Source organism: Melospiza melodia, chromosome 8 (genome assembly GCF_035770615.1).
Source record: "Melospiza melodia melodia isolate bMelMel2 chromosome 8, bMelMel2.pri, whole genome shotgun sequence".
In the NCBI taxonomy this organism is placed as follows: domain Eukaryota; kingdom Metazoa; phylum Chordata; class Aves; order Passeriformes; family Passerellidae; genus Melospiza; species Melospiza melodia.
This window is the reverse complement of record NC_086201.1, coordinates 19,356,773-19,376,121: the sequence shown is the minus strand read 5'-3', so window position 1 is coordinate 19,376,121 and position 19,349 is coordinate 19,356,773. Positions and strand designations below refer to the sequence as shown.

The 19,349-nt window shown below is 38.3% G+C and overlaps 1 protein-coding gene across 3 annotated transcripts; it reads left to right on the top strand.

Annotated features, from left to right (window-relative positions):
* Positions 1-36: 36 nt before the first annotated feature.
* FASTKD1 (FAST kinase domains 1) lies at positions 37-17,718 on the top strand. Of its 3 annotated transcripts, none has more exons than XM_063162077.1 (17): positions 37-295; positions 1,770-1,871; positions 3,283-3,366; positions 4,130-4,631; positions 5,021-5,089; positions 5,982-6,107; positions 7,291-7,689; positions 8,799-8,909; positions 10,072-10,203; positions 11,161-11,647; positions 12,389-12,503; positions 12,941-13,069; positions 13,830-13,961; positions 14,978-15,091; positions 15,379-15,520; positions 16,486-16,603; positions 17,575-17,718. In XM_063162077.1, exons 4-17 carry the CDS (start codon positions 4,297-4,299, stop codon positions 17,662-17,664), a joined length of 2,499 nt encoding a protein of 832 aa, XP_063018147.1. In that variant the 5' UTR covers positions 37-295; positions 1,770-1,871; positions 3,283-3,366; positions 4,130-4,296; the 3' UTR covers positions 17,665-17,718. The 3 variants fall into 3 exon arrangements, with proteins under 3 accessions (XP_063018147.1, XP_063018146.1, XP_063018148.1); XM_063162076.1 differs by having other exon boundaries at positions 1,723-1,871; XM_063162078.1 differs by lacking the exons at positions 37-295; positions 1,770-1,871; positions 3,283-3,366 and having other exon boundaries at positions 4,391-4,527.
* Positions 17,719-19,349: the final 1,631 nt, after the last annotated feature.

The window sequence follows — 19,349 nt, the reverse complement described above, 5'->3', positions numbered from 1 at the left end:
GCCCCGCCGGGCCAGCCTGAGCGGGCCGGCGCGGGAAGGAGCCGCAGGGGCTGGAGCCGGAGGGGCTGAGCGCGGCAGGTACACGGGCCGCCAAACGTGCATCGGGAACAGTGCTGCTCCTCCCCGCCGATGGGCCCGCGAAATGGCCAAGGGCTGGTAAATGAACCGTCCTGCACGGTGCTGGAAGCGCGCAGGGTTCCTCCAGTAGTACACCTCGCCAGGGCTTATAAAGAATTAAAATGGGAATTTAGGCCAACTGTGCCAAAAATGAGCAACTGATAATAGTATCCCATAGGTATGTATTGCAATTCAAAGTTAATGTATCCTAAAATTAAGGAATGAAAGTTTATAGCAATGCCTAAAGTTGTGAGCACCTTCAAAATTAACTAAGACTGGCGCTGGAGTATGTACCTCCTTCGATGGGTTTTAATTCTAACCAGTAGGCATTTGGGTCAGTAATCACATACATAATGGGAAGTGATGGAAGTTATGTGACTGGCTGATGAGAAGTTTATTTGAAGTAAAAACCCCAATGATCTTGTGGTTTTATGGAAAAAAAAAAAAACCAACAAGACCAGTTTAAAATGTGAAACTGACACCTGTGAGTTCTGAAATCCTGAAGGAGCTGGTGAGTGAACATCTGTTCAATAAATCAACACTGGCTTTAGCACAGCATGCTTTGTTAAGTCTTGCTTTCCTCCCCTATGTTTCCACTTTAAAATGTAACATCATTTTATTTAGCATTTTTAATTTGGTTTAGGCATTATTTTATTTTATCCAAATGTATACTTCATAAGTCAAAAGTGAAAAGTTCAGCATCTTGTAAATGAAAAATCTGTATGATTTACAGAAGTCTCCTTTGTATGACCATGGAATTGTTTTCTGCTACAGTTTTCTTCTCAGATGCCATGGAATTGTTATGAGTTTGCACAAGGCCTGACATTCTTGAAAGAGGTACTTTATGTGCCACCCTTTGAGCTCACCTGGCAGGGTTTGGGTCTTGCTTTGTTACTTGCATGCCTGTGTAAACTGTAACTGGAGCAATCTGGAATTTGTTAGCAAGATGATACAGAACCTGTCCAAGTTATAAATTCCACAATTACAAAAATTGTAACTAATCCAGTTTGAAAAAATTACATGCTCTTTTTCTAAAATACCACAGACCTGTGATAAATATTTTAGGTTCTATTCTATTAGTTCGAGTGAGTTCCATATTCATAGGCATCCAGTATATGTGGAGGTGACAGACAAAAACTAAAACCCCAAAGTATTTGATAGACAGCTGCAATACAGCTGGTCAGAATTGGTCATGGTCATGATTCTGTTTTTTGGATAGAATGTAGAGCAATCTGAGATTTTTATCATTCTTTCTAAATGTCTTTCTGCTATCAATGGTGGTGAGAAAAGGTCCAGAAAAATGCACATTCCACATAAGCAACATACTTGTTGCAAGATATATTAGATTTCTCCGCTAAAACTCATTCATTTTAAATTTATTGTTGTTGCAAAGCATTAAAAAAATGGTAAAATAAAATAACACTAATTAAAGTACAACAAAGCCTAGCTCTTCAACTTTACCTTTCTGAACTTTGTGCTTTTCCTAGGCAGGAAAGACTTCCTCCCCCCCACGAATGAATTATAAAAACGTTGCTTTATTTAATATGCAATAGTCAGTATGAGCCTCGGACCTTTTTAATTATTATTTTTATTTCCTCTGGAAAGTCTTAACTGGCTGGACTTTTCCCTTTCTCCCTACGCTTCCTGGGAAGCGCTGTGCCCCGGGGCATGCGCACGGCGAGTGACAGCGCCGGGGCACGTGGAGCGCTGGGGCCGCGTCTGGAGGCTCGAAAGCAGGAAGGTCCTGTGCAAAGGTAAACCCAGAGCTTCTCCTCGGCTCCGCTTCTGCGGAACCGGCGCCTTTGCTTTCTTGTTTAACCCCGCCGGGCGGTGGAGTTTACCGTGTGACGAGCCCTCGCTGAAGCCAGCGCCGGCCGGCAGCTGGGCCGTGCCCGCCCGCCGGGTGCCTCCCGGTGCTGCCGCCCGCCCGGGGCCTCAGGCGCGCAGGGAGCGCCCCTCAGCGGTGCCCCCGGAGGCGGGAGTGCAGTCTGGCGGCGCGGGTCGCGGCCCTCCTGCCCGGCTCGGCCCCTTGCCGCGCTCTCTCCGGGGCCCTCTGGGTCAGGATTCCCCGCGGTGCCGGAGCGGGTGGGAGCGGGCGGGCTCCCCGCGGGAAGCCGCAGGGCGGTGCGGCGGTAGCGCTCCTACCCGGGAACGGGGCTGTTGTATTCCCGCGGCCGGGCTCACGGGAGCTGGGGCCCGCCGGTGCCTGCACTGCACAAGCAGCTCTCTGTAGTTCTTATACTTGGGGAGTGGTGAGTGTCCACATTTGCTCCTTTTTGAGAGACTTCCTGGCTCGCTGTGTTTTGTAATGCAGACTTAAAAAGTGCTTATTGTGTTTCAACCGATAGAAAATAATTTTGAAGTCCTTGTCCTTCTAGTGTGAGTTTTGCATGGTAAGTTTGCATTTCTAAGGACATCTTAGAAATAGTTCTTTAGGTAGATCCAAATTTCTCGTTTTACTCTATGTTTGAAAACATCCAATGTTTTCTACTGATGAACTTTTTGAAAGATACTGGAATTTACTATGATTTAAAACGGTGTAAAAGTTTGTAGTAAATCACTTGCATCTGCTCAATGGAATAGAGAAATATTTTGAAGCTTCCTGTGAGCTGTTTTAGATAGAGATCCTGGTTCCCCATCAACAGGATATGCAAGGTCTTATGCAGCAGGAGAAGGGGAAAGGATGTGTCACATGGATTTACAGGAAACTGAGTCTGAAGGTTTTTATATTTTCTTCAGGTATCTACTTTATCCTGACTTCTTGCACTTAGCTTGCCACTACTGTATTCTTTCTAAAGGCAACTACCATATGAAAAAAATAAGAGTAATATCTGACAAGGGTCTATAAAGTAAATCATTATTATAAAAAGCACTTAATACATAGTATGTGAAAAAATTGTACCTCCTTTTGTATTCTTTCATTTTGAATAGGAAAGAAAAGATTTCTTATTATAGCAGATCATAAATTAAAATTACTTCATTTTAGCTTTGCTTGTGTCTGCCCCAGTGTCAGTGACAGCAGTGTAGTGCAATGTGCTGTATAGCTTTTTGTTCTAGGAAGAGGATTGTACAGATGTCAAAGGAAATCCACCTATATGCATCTTTCTGGAATGATTTCAGTACCTTGCACAGGCTGCACAAATAAGGTTTTTTCTTCCTCAACAGACCTGGGTACTGCTGCCATCGCCTTGATAACATTGCACTGATGGAATCATGCCTACAGTTGAAGAGCATTCAGGTTTGCTGAAGGTATTGATAATTTTAGTTGTTAATGATTATATCTTCTAAAGCAAGATTTGCAAGCTTTTCCATGATCTCTTAAGTTCAGGGAACTTGATGAGGCTTCTTTGGTGTACTAAGGCTTTTATCACTTGTGGTTTGTGTACTCCAGCTTGAAATCAATTATGTAGGTTGTAGAACACAGTTGTTAGCACTCTGTACAAATTGGGGTATATTCTAAGAAAACAAATGAATACTTAATAAATTTCATTAGATAAGGCTGTAGCTTCTATTATAATTTGGAGTCAGGTTGCTTTTCTTTAGTGCAATGGCAATTTCAGCTGATGGTATGTGATTGATCAGTATCCTGTAATACAAAGGTGATCAACCTTCTTGACTAGAAGCCATCTCACTTCATTTTACCACCAATAGTTGTATTTTCTGGCAATTCCTGGAACCCAGTTTGGGATTATGGCCTAGTGAGAGCAAGCCTCCCTTAGTCATGCAGTGCTGGAATGTTAAAATCATCAGCTTTTCCTTCTCAGTAATTACATTGATAGCACATGTGACCTTTTAAAGGCAGTTTTATAAATTTGAAAACTTACCTAGTGGACTAACTTCACAGTACTTGTGAGCCTGTCAGTGTTTGATATTGGGAGCTTTTCTATGAGAGCAGTCCAGGCTGTAGGTTCTCCTTAAGTTTATCTTACTTAAAACATCATAATATAGAGACACTGATTGTTACTTCGTTGTTGTGACTGAAATTAAGCACTTTGATACTTTCTCATTTCAGGTACCTCAGAACTGACTTCTTAATAAAGTGACCATACAGGATCAAAGAAAAACGATCTTCTGTTTTTCAGATATTTGAGTTTGTTGTCTGTAACAGCATGGTTTTCTGTGAAAAGTGAAAGAAGAATCTTTCTGGACAGTTTACATCTGGCTGGTAGGATTAGCAAAATGCTTTGTTTGAGGCAGGTTTGCTTGCTCACACTGAGGCGTTACCAAGCTCGGGCTCTGTGTAGTGATGGGCTTCTGAGCCAGATAAATGGCTGCACCCATGAAGATGAAGTGTTCAACCTTGTTGGAAGAAACAAGGCCAGACTTTCTGAAAAGCACGTGGGAATTGCATTGAACATGCTGTGGCAATTGCAAAAGAAGAGGTCCTTTCTCTCAAGGACTACTGACTATGTAAGAAATCACTCCCAGTTTCTCACCCTTTGCATTTTGGCAGAAAACAAGGTGGAACTCATGGAAGATGAGGTGATAGTGGACAATTTATATAGCATCCTGAGGTAAAGAGCATTAAATACTCTTTGTATTTGGTATTAAAAATATAAGGAATTTTGACTACAGAGCTTTCTCATAAGGAGACTGTGATGAGACTGCCCTGCTGCAGCTTCTGAACTCTTGACTGTGTGACACAGCATAGTGTCCTGTGCCTCACTTTTGGAGATACAGGCATAACAGATCTGTTTTGCAGTCCCATTAAATATGTTTTATGATTTTTATGAATTCTGATTATTCATGCACAAATATTTACAATCTGTTTGAATGGAGAGAATGATAGAAAAGTAAAACATTGTGATAAATAATGAAAAGACATATGTCTTATTTCCTTATACTTATTTCCTTATACTCCTTTACTTCCTTATTGAAGTAAAGCATTGTCTTTATTTTGCAGGCTCAATGTTGAAGACCACGTTTCTCTAACAAAAGTGCTTGTTACAGAAGCATGGAAAAGATTAGAAAGGCAAGTATTGTCCTGCTGTGCTTTGTGAAAGGTATAAGTTGCAAGCATGATTTGCTTCATGTGAGGTTACTCAAGAATTCTCAAAGAGTATATATGTTTAAAATATAATATGCCTATTTTAAATGTCAGTTGTATTTTTGAAGGTTTTGAAAATTATACAAATTATTTGGTACACAAATGCTTGAGAGATTCAGATCCTGCAACAAGATAGTCCAGCATTTGAGATTTTGGAATATATTGTCTGTGTAGGTTTCTGTATTTGAAGTGAATTGCAGGTTTTCATATTTACAATTTTACCTCTGTGCTTGCTGTCCAGGTCTTAAATGGTTATTAGAACCATGCTTATCTCAATTTTTATAAAACATTTTGTGTTTAAACATCAACGTTTTCCCTTTGTGCATTTTGTTGTTGTGTTTTGTTGTCTTTTAAGTCCTTTTTGGAGGAGGGATATTGTAGTTTTGACTCTTTAATCTTGGGATAATGGCAGAATCGAGTGTCAGTCTCGGCACCCGCATCACAGAATTGCCTCTTCTTTATATGTGGAGCATCTTGAAGTAAATAAATACAGTGTAGCTTGAAAACAAAGTTATACTCAAGTAATAAATTGCTCACATTCATTTTATCCATTTGACATAATTGCTTGAGAATATAATCTTTATAGATTTCTCAGGCTGGTTAAGTGAAGTACAACTAATTCTTGTAGAACTCCATATACACAACATGCTTTAATATTAAACACCTAGGTTTTTTGCTTAGATACTTTGTTTCCTTGTTTTGTAATTTGACTGTAACCTTGGTTTTTACAGAATTGTTAAAAAATATTTTTGTCTTTAATTATTGATTAGAAATAAAAGGTAGATATCCTGTCTGACTGTCTTTAATGTCTTGACAGGCTTAGCTTGCCTTGTCTGTCTAAATTCGCTCTGTGCTTATACAAGCAGCACAGGCACTTCAGTCCCATAATTGGCCAAGTAGCTCATATTGTGGACATGAAACTGGATTCTATACAGGATATAAGGTAAGTGTCAGAAGCAGAAGAAACAAAATGTTGCAATTAATGGTCTGTCTTTTCTGAAGACTTTGCCTTTTTCTCAGCTGGAGGTTACTTTGCTTCAGTTGGGGGTTTGTGGGAAAGAAGTGTTTTGTATTTGTGCATTGATTCACAAGAGAATGCATTTTCCCAATGACTTTACAAAGAATTTCCTTATAACCAGTCTAAATGATTGAAACTACAGCTTGATTGTTTAGTTTATAGAAATTTAATTCATTTCCACGGTTCTACTTACAGTACAGCAGATATTTACAATCAGCATTATCCTGATTCTAAACATGGAATTTTTTTTTGTAATTTAGAGGCTGTTGACTCACCAGAAGAAGCTTTTCTCCCTTTTTCTCCCTTGACATTGATAGTTTCTCATGTCTACCATGACATGTCTTTGCTAACAGCAGTAAGAGGTTTTAAAACAATATTGTGTTTCTTTATCTTCAGAGCATTGTTTTTCTGGTCAGGCTGAATTACTAAATTCTCTTGCTAGCATGTCTAGCACCTTACCTTCATATTTAAACTACTTTAAGCACAGCTCTAGTCAAAGAGGACCAAGATAATTTTTTTCTTTTTTCTGTTCCCCTGGGGCTGTTACAGCTTCTCTTTCTTTCTTCTGCTTTATACAGCACCAGCAGTCCCACAGATTTTTTTCAGATATGAGGAGCCTGCTTATGAAACTCTTTGAACAGGACTGCATTTCTTTAGTGAAATAACTTTCTGTATGGTCATAAGTTTTATCCCCTTAGGAAGGCATTCTTTCTTTAGGAGTGACAATGACTCTTCTCCCCATCCTGTCACTTGTGAATTGTTCGGGCTTCTTTAGTGTCTATGGAACGTTAAAGATATTTCAGCAAATATGAATCAGGGTCTTGCCTTGGGCAAACTCTTTCATCGTGTGTAACTTTGTAAGAGATGGCTGAAAATTTTAAATAATTTCAGACATTTCAGAGGTTCACTGAAAGCCAAATCTTTACTTTAATAGGATAAATGGTTTTTACTCATCCATGTTTTCTGGATTTGATTTAAAATTCGTTTTGCACAGAAGCCAACAACACCTGAACTACCATTAATTTCTTTTTGCACTTCATTTAATAAATATAAAATATATTGCTTACTATATTCAATGTGTAAATAGGAGACTTTTTGAATTTTTTAGGATCTTGTCAGTGTTGATGATCAGCATATCTGAAGTTATCACAGAGAGTTTTCGAGATCGATTACTACACAAGGCCGAACAGCTCTTAGAAGAAGAGCATGAAGTCCACTTGAACTATGCCAGAAGAATACTACAGTTTCTCCAAAATGTTAAACTGAGATATCATCCAGTGCTAGAAAAATGCAACAGGATTTTCCTTAAAAGTGCCTCCCATCTTGATATACACAGTATTAGTCATATTTTTGGACTGTATGAGCAGCTGGGTTTTGGCAGTGCTGAATTTCGCTTGATTGCTAAACAGCTGCTATCTGAAGCTATAGATGATTATTATGATCCTGAAACATTTGCAAAGTTATTTTTTTCTCTTGGGCCTTTGGCAGGACCCAAGGTTAGAGAAAGGTAAGTCTATTAATAATTTTATCTTATTTATGATGCACATATTCTTACACAGAAATTAAAAATGTAGTGGTGTTTGGAGGAATTTCTGAGCCCATCTGTGAGCTGAGCCTTAGGTTTCCTGGTTGTAACAGTGTAGCAATGGATGATTTCATCATGGAAACACTGTCAAAGCAGTATGTTTTATTAAGAAGTTGAATCAGATCCATTAAGGGGGGGTGTGAATGCTGTTATGCAAGGCCATCCTGTAGCTCTGTCTCTTAGATTACATCCTTCCTTTCATACTGGGTGGTAGTAAAAACATTTCTGACTTTCTTCTGAGAAAAATATGCAGTGATATGTGTTGCTTTTTAAGATTGTCAGTAGCTGAAAAAGCCTGAGTCTTGTCCTATTCTAGACTGCTGACATCCTGTTCTTTATGAAAGATCGTCATCAGGGAACACTTCAGCATTTATTTAGAGCATAGGATTGTGTGGCACTTTTTTTTTTTTTTCTCTGCCTGTTTTTCTTGTGCCACAAAATCCTGTTTGGGGGTGATATTACTCATGGGTCTCTCAAAGCCTGCAGTTCTAGGCAGAATTTTCTGTATTAATTACAATGAGTCATATTTTCATACTTCTCTTCGTGAACATTTCCTTTATTCAGAGATTTGCTGCAAGCCTGTGTTGGTTTGCCATAGCTGATGTAGTTCCAAAAGCTTTTCTTCTTTTTTTTTTAATTTATATTGTTTGTGATAAACATTGGATTTAATTAACACAGAACCAGTTCAGTTCATGTTTGATTCTGTTATCTGTAGCTTGCTGATTGATCATGAATTGTTCTGTGTCTTAGAGTACCTTCCCTACTTCTTGTCTACTTTTAGAATTGTTGGACTTGCTGTTTTCTAGCATCAGAGCAAGATGCACTGATCCAACACACTCACACCCCTTTATTTGTGCTAGACAGACCAGCTGTTTAGAAGAAATGTCCACAGAACAAAAGTCTCTAGTTTGGGATAATTTTGCTTCCAGAAGTAGTCTTTGGTTCTTCTCCTCATAGGTAAAGAAAATAGCTGCAATGTTTGCCAGAGATTTTCAACTGTTTTTCATTGGAAATTGTCTTTTCCTCTTTAGGTTGCTGATAACTGCAGTAAACATGGCAGAGGAATTTAGCAGTCACCAAATATTGATGATACTGAAAACTATGCGGAAAATGAAATGCAGAAATTCTCATCTACTCAAAAAGTAATGGTTTTGATATTACTAAGATGTTGTATTCTCTAGGTAAACTTCCATTCAGTGTAGAAAACTTTGACATATCCAGTAAGTTAGGAGCATCACTTGCACACAAGTTCTTATACACTATAACTTATTGGCTATTACAGATTCTAGAATATTGCAGCTTGACCCAGAAGTAATTGAGGCAATTTAGGGATTTCAAAGAAAGGCATTTCACCCTTGCCAAGTTACTGTTGTATAGCATCTGTCTAACTTACAAATCTGTGATAAACTTCACCTCTAACAATTACTGTAAACTTGGGAGAGTGCAAATGAAATCTGGTAAGTTGCAGAGAACATATCCTGTCTTGAAGATCCTGTTACTTTTGTGAATTATTTCTTCAAAAGTCATTGTGTCCTTTTTTGGACTATTAAAGCTTGTGTTTTTTAGAACCTGGGCCACATTTTCTGCAGTTTTGAACTGAAAACTATTTATAAGGAGGGGTAGTGTCTGTCATACAGTGAATGGAAAAAAAGTTGATGTTTTAGGCACAGAAGATATAGCTTTAGATATGTCAGAGATACAGCAGAATTAAGTGCAGGTTGTGAACAATTGTTGGATTGAAGGTACTTGTATGAATCAAACAGATCCTTGAAAGAAAAAGGACAAACTTGTGTTCTGTGGCACAAAGGGATACTAAAAGGAAGATCAGGTGAATAATGCCTTTTGTTCCTGAGTCTCACTGTCTAAAGAAGGTCTTAAAGTATTATCTTTCCCTATAAATCTATCCCCCTCTGCAGCTCTAGACCAGCACAGCTGTAACAACCACAGTTATGTGAATGTGGTGGTGCTGGAGCTGCTGATGCTATTCTAGTCTATGTTCTGGGTCCACTCTAAATTGAACTGATTGTGAAATCTGCAACAGAAATTAGTAGTGTGAAGTAGCTGATTTGTTGTGATGACTTTAGTTTTTGTTGTGTGGCTTTAATTTTGCAATTCAGTAAGTGGAGAGAGGCTGCTCTGAGTTGAATAGTGTCAAAATCAATGTGGAGACGAGTGCAGTTGTGTTAAACCCTTCCCACAGGTACTGTGCATCACAAGCCACCTCTATTTCATGTGGCATGTGGGAGTTGGCAGTATTTTTTGTATTAGCTTAATATAATGTAATGTTTTCCTCTTTGAATTCAGGATGGCTTCTGTTCTGCACAGACACTTGGACAGCTATCATGTATTACAGTTGGTGAAGTTAACCCAGTACTTGGTGGTGTTGCATTGCCAGGATGTGGAGCTGTTTGCCAAACTAAAAATGTTACTACTAGGGTAAGTGTGTATTCTTGGAAATGTAGCTATTTGAGTTTTAAACAGTTTTCTACTCAAGATTTTAAATAGCAGTCTAAGATGTTAGTGTTCTACCCATAAAATACGAAGAAGTAACAAACTGTTACAAGTATTTGATTTATTAAACATGTAAATCAGATGATGGAAAGTAAATGTTGTCTTGACTAGAAACCCAACAGTGTCTGCTAATATATATGGTACCTTTTAAAAATATTTTTCCATTTTTTTTCTGACCACTGTAATATAATGATGTTGAAATGACAATAAATTTTGCTTGGTATTTGATAGGATGGGTAGATATTAATATTGTATTTGATGTTTCACAGAAGAAGTAATGAAAAAGAGACAGAATGCCTTGGTTGGGACAAGTGAAAATGTGACACAGAAGTACCCTTTTGATTGAAGAACTGTCCAGTTAGTTCTTAGGCTCCTACAGAACAGCAGAAAGTTGTCAGACAAGAGATCTTGCTTTGATTGCTCAGCTTCTATGGGAATGTAATGCCTTGGCTGTACATATGTTTTTGGTGGATGATGTCCTCATGTTCCTCAGACTCCTTGAAACCTGATGCTCCCTAGGACAGAAATCACAGAAGTTAACCAGGCCCATAAATCCACAGATTACCTTGACAAATGTGGACCTTCTGGCCTTACTAAGAACTTCTGTGTTTATCAGTAACAGGTGGAGTCTCACCAGCTGACTGAGCTGCTCACTGTCTTCTTCCCCTTCTTCAGTTTTGAATAAATTAGAAGGAAGAAGTTAATCTCACTGAAAAAAGATGTGTAGATTTCTGCCAAGTCATTAATATTTTTCTTATTTTATGTTTGATGTGTAGCTTTTGACTTCCAAACGAGAAGTTTCAAGCATGTATTTTTTTGTTTTGTTTAAATATTTGCACTTTGTCACTACTGATGGACTTTTTATTTCTGTCTCTCTTCCAGTTATTTAAAATCTAGTGTGATACCTGCAGATACTGCAGCTGTAATTCGTGTTCTGGCCATGCTTCCTTCTTTCCAAGTGGAGGAAATTATTATAAACAAAGCAGCAGCAGTTTTGCCTCAATGCAGACTGCATCATTTGAATTGCATTGCTACGGCTCTTGTCAAGTGGAATCATCATGGCCAGTTTCACTGGCAAAACAGCTCTGAGCTATGTGCCAAGCTTCTGCAAAAACTCAATGACTGTGCATTTCAGAGGCTTCAGAAAGCCAACAGCTTAAATCTTCTGCTGGAAGAGCTTCCATATATGAATGGAGAGTGGTTTGAAGAAGTCCTGAATGAGGAAACTCTGGCCATGTGTCAGCACTTGATAGATCAAATAACATGGGCAAATGTTTTACCCCTGTGTTTTTTTCTCATCAAATCAGAGCACCGTTGTCCTGCATTATTTGACAGAATAGCATCTGTGACTGTTGAAAACATAGACAAGGTGTCCTAGTTTTTCTTTCTATCTACTGTGAGTTATTCAGTAAGAAAGGGCACATCAGTAGTTGATGTGTTTCAGAGCACAATCCACACATGTTTTTAAGAGTTTTCTTCAACGTAGCTGGTTTGGAGATAATGGTTTTTTTCTGCTTACTTAAAGCTGTTTTACTTCTATGTGTATAAATTTGCATTTATTATTAATTTTCATTTCTTTTTTATTGTTCACTCAGTGTTAGGTCAGCCATAATTTACATTCAACTTTACATTTGACCATCTTAATTTTTTTTAAACTTGATAAATAGTCATATCACTTGGTGGATATTTTAACAGTATTAATTGTTCTGGGGATTTCCCCAATAGCCTGTCTATTTGGTCAAAATTACTCTTTTTTTCATACTATCTTTTTTCTCATTCTCAATCTGGTGTTCATATAAATCTTCAAGTTTATTCTGTTGCAGTTTAGTTTCTTTAAGAACATTTAATGCAAAACCTTCTTAAAAGGTTCTTTAAGCATATAGAAACACTTGGATCACCTACATGAAATAAATTTGAAGTTTTAGTTGTGGCTCCAATTTCAACAATTTTATTTTTTTGTTATTCAGAAAAGTTGACCAAAAAAAATTAGAAAATAGTTTGTCTACTCCTAAATCTCCAAATTCTGAATTAATTATAAAGCTTTTCTTTATTATAAAGCTATAGTAGGATATTTTGCAATAGCTTGATTTAGGATGTCTTTTTTTTTCAGATTCTCACCTCTGAAATCTATTTTATTCTCTTCCTTTTCTCTGCTTTGAATTATGACCCTCCTGACAATGAAGAATTCTTTAAGAGTTGTATCCAACATCTTACTTCTAACTTGAGTAAGTGCAATAGACAAAGATTTTTACTGAATGAAAATGGGAATAGAATGGTACTTTGATTAAGCAAAGAAAAGATAATTATGTTACTGCTAATACTCTGCCTGCTGGGGTTAAACCATGACAATTATTCAATTTTAGGTTTTGTTTCACCCGCTGAAAATTACTCTTGATAAGGGACTAGCAAAGGATTTTTTGGCATAGTAAAAGATAAGTGAAAATTCTGATTAATTCACTGTGCTGCTATTGGTTAGAATTGTTGTGTTCCCCAAGGAAACATTTTGTGATTCATGACAAAGAAATAGTTAAAATTGTGGAGGAAGTGTGTATGGATTTGGGTTGTACATTAAGAGGGAAAATCAGGTGATTTGAGAGGCCAGGTAAAGGGCATTGCAGATCTTTGTCATGTGTTAATATGGGTTTCTCTCTGGTTTTTCAAGGTCATCTTGAAAATTATCACTTGGTGCTGCTTGGTCATGTTTTGGCAATGGCTGGGTATTTTCCTCCAGTTCTGATAACGACCATATTTAATGTTTCTTTCCTAAGCAAACTGGATGCTCAACTTAAAGGTAGCTATCTAGCTTTTGATGAATTTGATTGTGTAGCATTTGGCATAAAATGCAATTTGGACTTACATATGACTTGAGATATAGAATTACTCTTTAAATGATTCTGCTTTTGGGAAAGACACCCTGTTTATAATATAGTCATAGTTTGAGGGCTTAAAGGGCAGGAATGAACAAAAATATGGTTTTTGTTTTAAAAGTACAGACCTGTATTGCAGATGAGAGAAAGTAATATAAAATTTTATAGTCAACTTATTGCACTCAGTATTTATTAATTCTTCAATTTTATTGGAAATAAAATTACCTGACTGTGGTGTTTATTACTAGAAGTAGTCACAAAGCTGAAGGAATAATTTGGGATTCTTGTCTTCAAGAAATGTATCCTACCTGTCTCTTCTCTCTAAATAAGAGACTGAGTGCTTGACTGTTTCATTCCTCTCTACCTCTATGTTGTTCATTATCAGTGTACTCTTGCCATTTTGCCCTCAACTACTTAATTAAATTTACACAATAGAAGCAATCTGTCTTCTGTCTTCCTGTTGTTCTTAATGTTGAGCAGAACTGTGTTTTTTTCATTTATTTTCTCAGGGATTTTGAGAACCTTTCTAAAATTCTGCAGCATGAGTTGTATAAATGCCATAGTATACAGATATTTGCATTTCTAGTAAAAGATTCAGAGGTTACCATTTAGTTCAATTTGATGGATTTTTCACATTTCAGTTCACACTTTTCTATGTTGTTTTTGTTTTGTTTTTTAAATCAGTCCTGCCTGATATGGTGAAGCAGAGGGTCCACTCGAGCCTCATGAAATTGAACAGAGCAGTCTGTCTGGAATGCCCAGAGTTTCACATCCCTTGGTTTCATGAGCCATACTGTCAACGTGTCTTTCATAACAGTAAGTCATTTAGGACAGGAAAAACTGCCCTTGTTACTCACAATAGTCTATCTTTTTAGAAATACACTAGATATTTCTTCTAAAGCTGTCATACTGACACTAGCACACAATAGAAGGCACACCCCTCTCTATTGAGCATTTTGTAGTGCAACCACTTAGTAGGGCAACTGGGAGCAAACTGGTTTTCCTAGTGAGAATTAATGTAGTAGAGATGGGATATTTCTGCAGAAGAATTAAAATTTAAATACACAGAAACAGTGTATGGCATGAAGGATGGAAAGGCAGGAAGATCATTCTGTACTGGAGACAAGGGTCATTTTGCTCCCTGCTTCACTTACAAAACTGAACATTTGACTTAAATTTTTCAAGGTAAACATTTTTACTGCCTGCTTTTGAACTTGATCCTCCCTTTTTCCTCACAAGAATCAAGATCCATCAGGGATGAGAGATAGAGAAGTAGGCTAGTGATCAAGTGTAGCAGCTAAGATCTTTCAGAACAGTAATCAATTCAGAATCCATCAAATGCAAACACTGGCTCTCCTCCACTAATTCTCATGGGGAGATCTGCTGTGCTATCCACAGAACTCAGCTGCTTTGTCTCTTAAAACTGAAGATGTTTAATGGAGCAGGGTGTTAATCTGCAATGGACAGAGAAGTGGCAGATAGTGGGGTATGGCTGTAATCAACCCAAGGTGAGTAAATACATGTCTAAACATAAATAAAGGAAACAAAATCCACCAGGTGAAACCTAAAACTTGAGGTTTTGTAGTATGTGAATGAAAAAATCCTGGGATCCAAACTCTGGATTTGAAATTTACTTAATAGGATGCACCTGCCACTTTCTAGCTAAAATATGATCACTTTGTCTCTGAATTATGATGGAATAGCACTCGGGATCTGTGGAAAATATTTAATTCAGTAGCCTGGCTGTCAAAAATACAATGTCTCAAAGCACTATTTTCAGAATTTTGGCTGTGGAAGTTTTGATATATGAATTCTTTATTTTGTCTTTGTAGGCATGAGCCAAATAAATCCACAGCGACAGCACATTCACAGAATGCTGACAGAGATCTTAGGAGGGAGCCATTACTCAAGAGTATCTGTTCTCACACCGTACTACTATGAAATAGGTGAGCAGTTCATACTCTAAAATTGTTATGAAGTCCTTTCATATCACTCTTGTTACCAAGATTAGGAAGTTCTTGGTCATATGGCCTCAAAATAACACAAGATATTGCAAAGAAGAAATTGTTGTATAAAATATAGTTTCCAAAATGTTCTTTGTAGTATTAATAATGTTGGATATCTCTAATTATGGCTATCTGTTTTTCTACAAGTAAACATTGTACTTGTAGAAAAGATCAAATTCTTCCATTTTTATTTTGTCAGTAAACAGGTTTATTTTGTTTTCTGGCAGATTTTGAGTGTGTCCTGGATGTAAATAAAAAGCCTCTTTCCTATATGGCTCAGAATATAGCTTTGGGTGGTGTGGGGGAAATACCCTTGAGACATGACTTCAAGGATGAATGGAGAAAGGCTCTCCCACCAGGAGCTCAAAGGTCAGTACATTGAATTCTTGCACATTGGCTCTTCCAAGCTTACATCCACTTTAGACTGGGTTTTTGATGCTCATGTTCTAATGTTCTGTTCCTTTTTCCAAAGTCTAATGAGGTTTAGCCTGCTGGGGTGTGCTGGGTTAGCCACATCTGCTCCCTCCCATTTGCAGGACATGGCTCATGTCCCTGCAGTGTGATGGGGGAGAGAACATGGAAGCAAGGAAGAAAACTCCTGGGTTGCAATTAAGACAGTTTAATAAGTGGAGAGGAAAAACAAGGGGGAGGGAGAAACAAAGCAATGGATGGCCATGCAGTCGTTGACCTACAGCAGAGCTGTGCCGGAGCAATGGCTGTGTGGGATAAAGTCCCCTCTGCTTTACTGCTGAGCATGATGTTGTATGGTGTGAAACACCACTTCAGGCAGCTGCGGTTCCCTCCCAGCTGTGTCCCTTGCTCTTGTCAATGCAGCCTGTATGCACTGTGGGCACAGGGAGAAACAGGGAAGGCCTTGGTGCTGTGCAAGCACTTTTCAGCAGTAGCCAGGATATCAGCGTGTTATTGACAGTTCTGGTCACAAGTTCAAAACACAGCATCATACCAACTGGTATGAAGAATAGCACCTCCATCCCAGCCAAACTCAGTACAGGTTCTTGACATGTGTTTCATGAGATTGGAATACTGTTTTCCTTCCCCCTTTTCACATGCAAGCCTTGAAAATGTTGGTTAGTTGTTTTTACCATTGAAACAAAAACAGATGCAGGGAGAAAATGCTTTTTCTGAATTCAAGTATCTCTAGATAAATAGGAGGAAAATGTTTTGTCTAATTCCAGGGAGTTGTTTACTTTTCGTTTTCTGATAATTGTCAGGTTTATCTAGTCTTGCTGTAACTATCAGTACTGAACTAGAGCTGCCACTTCTTGCTATTCAGGTAGGATGTGGAAGTAAATGCACATTTTTACTTTTTGCAGAATTGCTTTGGAATTTCTTGATTCAAAAGCTTTTAGCAAAGATTATTCACGTCATCTGAAAGGAGAACCTGCAGTGAAAAAGCGACACCTGGAAATGCTGGGGTACCGAGTCGTTCAGGTGAGCAGTCAGCAATGCTTTGTGTCCTCTCTGGATTGTATCAGCAGTGCAAAATGATCCAACAGATGTAGAGCAGTTTTATCATTAAAAGTACTTACTGGGAGAGAGCAATTTTTCTAGTTAGGGAGGAAGCTCTAAGCTGTTCTCAAAATGGTGTAAGGACTTCGCAGAACTCACACCTTCTCTGAAAGAGGGTGAAGCAAAGCTGAAGTGAAAAGGTCCCACTCTAACCTTACTGCAGGCAAGCTAGTAATCTCATTGCAGCCTGAGTAAAGGAGAAGAAGTCAAATGAGAGTTTCAGTTCAATTCACTGAAGATTTCTATGGTAGAAAAGGATTGAACATACCCTCCTTGAGTGGTAAGACAGTTAGGCAGCTGCCAGACGGGATATGGATGCTGTTTGTCAGCTGCAGTGATAGTGCTGTGACAGGGAACACCAAAGGTCAGACATAATTCACCACCAGCACTGAAACATTTGGGAATTGAAGACTCGTTAATGCAGAGGTTCCTATATATTTAACAACTCACCTAACCTAATTTTAGCTAGAATCCTTCTTTAAGCTTAAATTTTGTTGGTTGTGGTTTTTGTGAACAGAATAATTATCCTTTTTCATGTTACACTACTGATAAAACATTCCAGTCTGCTACATTAGCATTACAAACTACAGTGACCTGGGATTTTTCTCTCAGTTTGTGTTTTAAAAGAGAGTGTAAGGGAGTTGTCACAGCCTATATTGTGTTTTATATCTCTGCAACTCTGCTGCTTTTTAGAAGCAGACTGACTGTACTTACATAAAGGAGAATCTTACAATAAGAATTGGATCTTTTCAGTATTGGAGTAAGCCAGGCTTTTGAGAGGTGGTAAATATCTTCAAGTGAAGAACAACAGGTATCAGAGAGCCTTTTCTTTGCTCTTATGTGGTATGTGGCTTATACCAATGTTAAATGGCTTATACCATTCTGTTCTACAGATTCCTCACTTCGAATGGAATTCCATGGTTCTGTCAACAAAAAGTGAACAGCTGGAATACCTGAGACAGCAGCTGTATGGAATACAGTGATATCAGACATGCAGTCTAAAGTATTTTTATAAAAACAGTTTATGTATAATCAAACATCTCATAAAATCTCTTTATCTGTATCAGGTGGGCCAAGGCTTGCCAAGGTCATCACAAGTAAAGAGATTTAATCCTCATTTCGTTAGGGATTACAAAAGGGAGGTCACAGCGGGCTGTGAAGATGTGGTAAGAATGCTTACAATTTCTCATTATCTGGAAGCTATTACAAGCACATGAATCTGGCAGTTTTGCAATCAAATTACATTATTATTTCCTAAATAAATATTCAGAGGCTTTGCCAGACATAAAACTCTTTACAGAAAAAGTTGGAAATACTGTTGACTAGGAGAGTGGAGTCAGCAATCCACTGGAAACTATGTCTGTCCTCCACTATGTGACAGAATGAGCAGCTAGGAATCAAACAGTATCTGTACTCTGAAACCAAGAAACTGAAATACACATTTTCTAATAAGGCTGCTTTTAGAGCCATTCAGTTTCCATTCTCAGAACAGAGGTGCTGTGGGAAAAGTGTTGGGTGGTGAGGAACCTCCAGCTGCTTCTCCTACTCTGTGATCTGGTGTGTGCAGAAGAATGGCTGAGCCTTGTGGAACACCTTAACATACTGGAAAATCCAGCCAGGGTTTGTGCAGGAGGTATAAGACACTGAGATGTAGAAGGAAGAAGTGGAATAGCCAGGAGAATGTTCATTGTAGAGCAGTAACTGCAGGGGTGTCATGCTTGGCAAATCATCCCATTTCCAGAGGCAGCCACATTGTGCCTACAGCTGCTATCACCTAGACTGCCAGCTGTGCCTGTTTTCTCACATGTGCAAGAGAAGATGTTTTCTTGCTTATGTAGTAGAAACAGGACACATTCTTTTATCACTTCACCTGAAACCTGGCAGAGATAAGCAACTGCATATCTGAATTGGCCATTATGCATCTGGCTGTCACCTTTTTTTCTACTATTCAGTAGCAGAAGAAAAATGTTTTATTAACTGAATACAAGTCAGGACAGGAATGGAAAGTCAGGAAAACCCAACAGAACTGATCTAAGCTGTAAGGTACTTTCCTCCTGAGGCAGCCCTCATGTTTGTGGGATAACTGACAAAACTAGTAGTCTAGACACTTAGGGCTATTAAATGGACAAAGGCTCCAAGATGTAATGACTGCTTTGAGGAAATGTCATTGAAGACACAGCACATAGAAAGATTCTGTGTCCATTATAATTTGTATAAAATGGAGAAGACAATCATAAATATAGGTTAGTATTTCAGAAGGTAGACTACCTGTCAAAGACTCTTGCATGACACTGTTTCTGTACAGACAGCCTTCAAGCAGCAGCCTTGGAGTGTCAGTGGCTGAAGTTATCAGTCAGAGTGGTCATGTTTGAGCTGAACCCTGCTTTTCAGGGTTCTAGCAGTCACTGTACCAAGCCAGTTTTCTTCAAATTCTGTGTGGATAAAGTTATGAGTATGCACAATGGGAAGAGGATTAAAACTTGTTATGAGTGGTCCAGAAAGGGTATTGAAGAAAAGCAAAAAAAACCCAAAAAACAATTCAGTAAAAGGTGTTGTTCTTGATTCTTTGCACTCATTCTTTCTGTATTAAATCAGCAAGTGTTAGAGCAGATGAGGGGTGTAAACCAGTCATCTAACTGGAGCCAATAAACATAGGTGCTAAGCATAG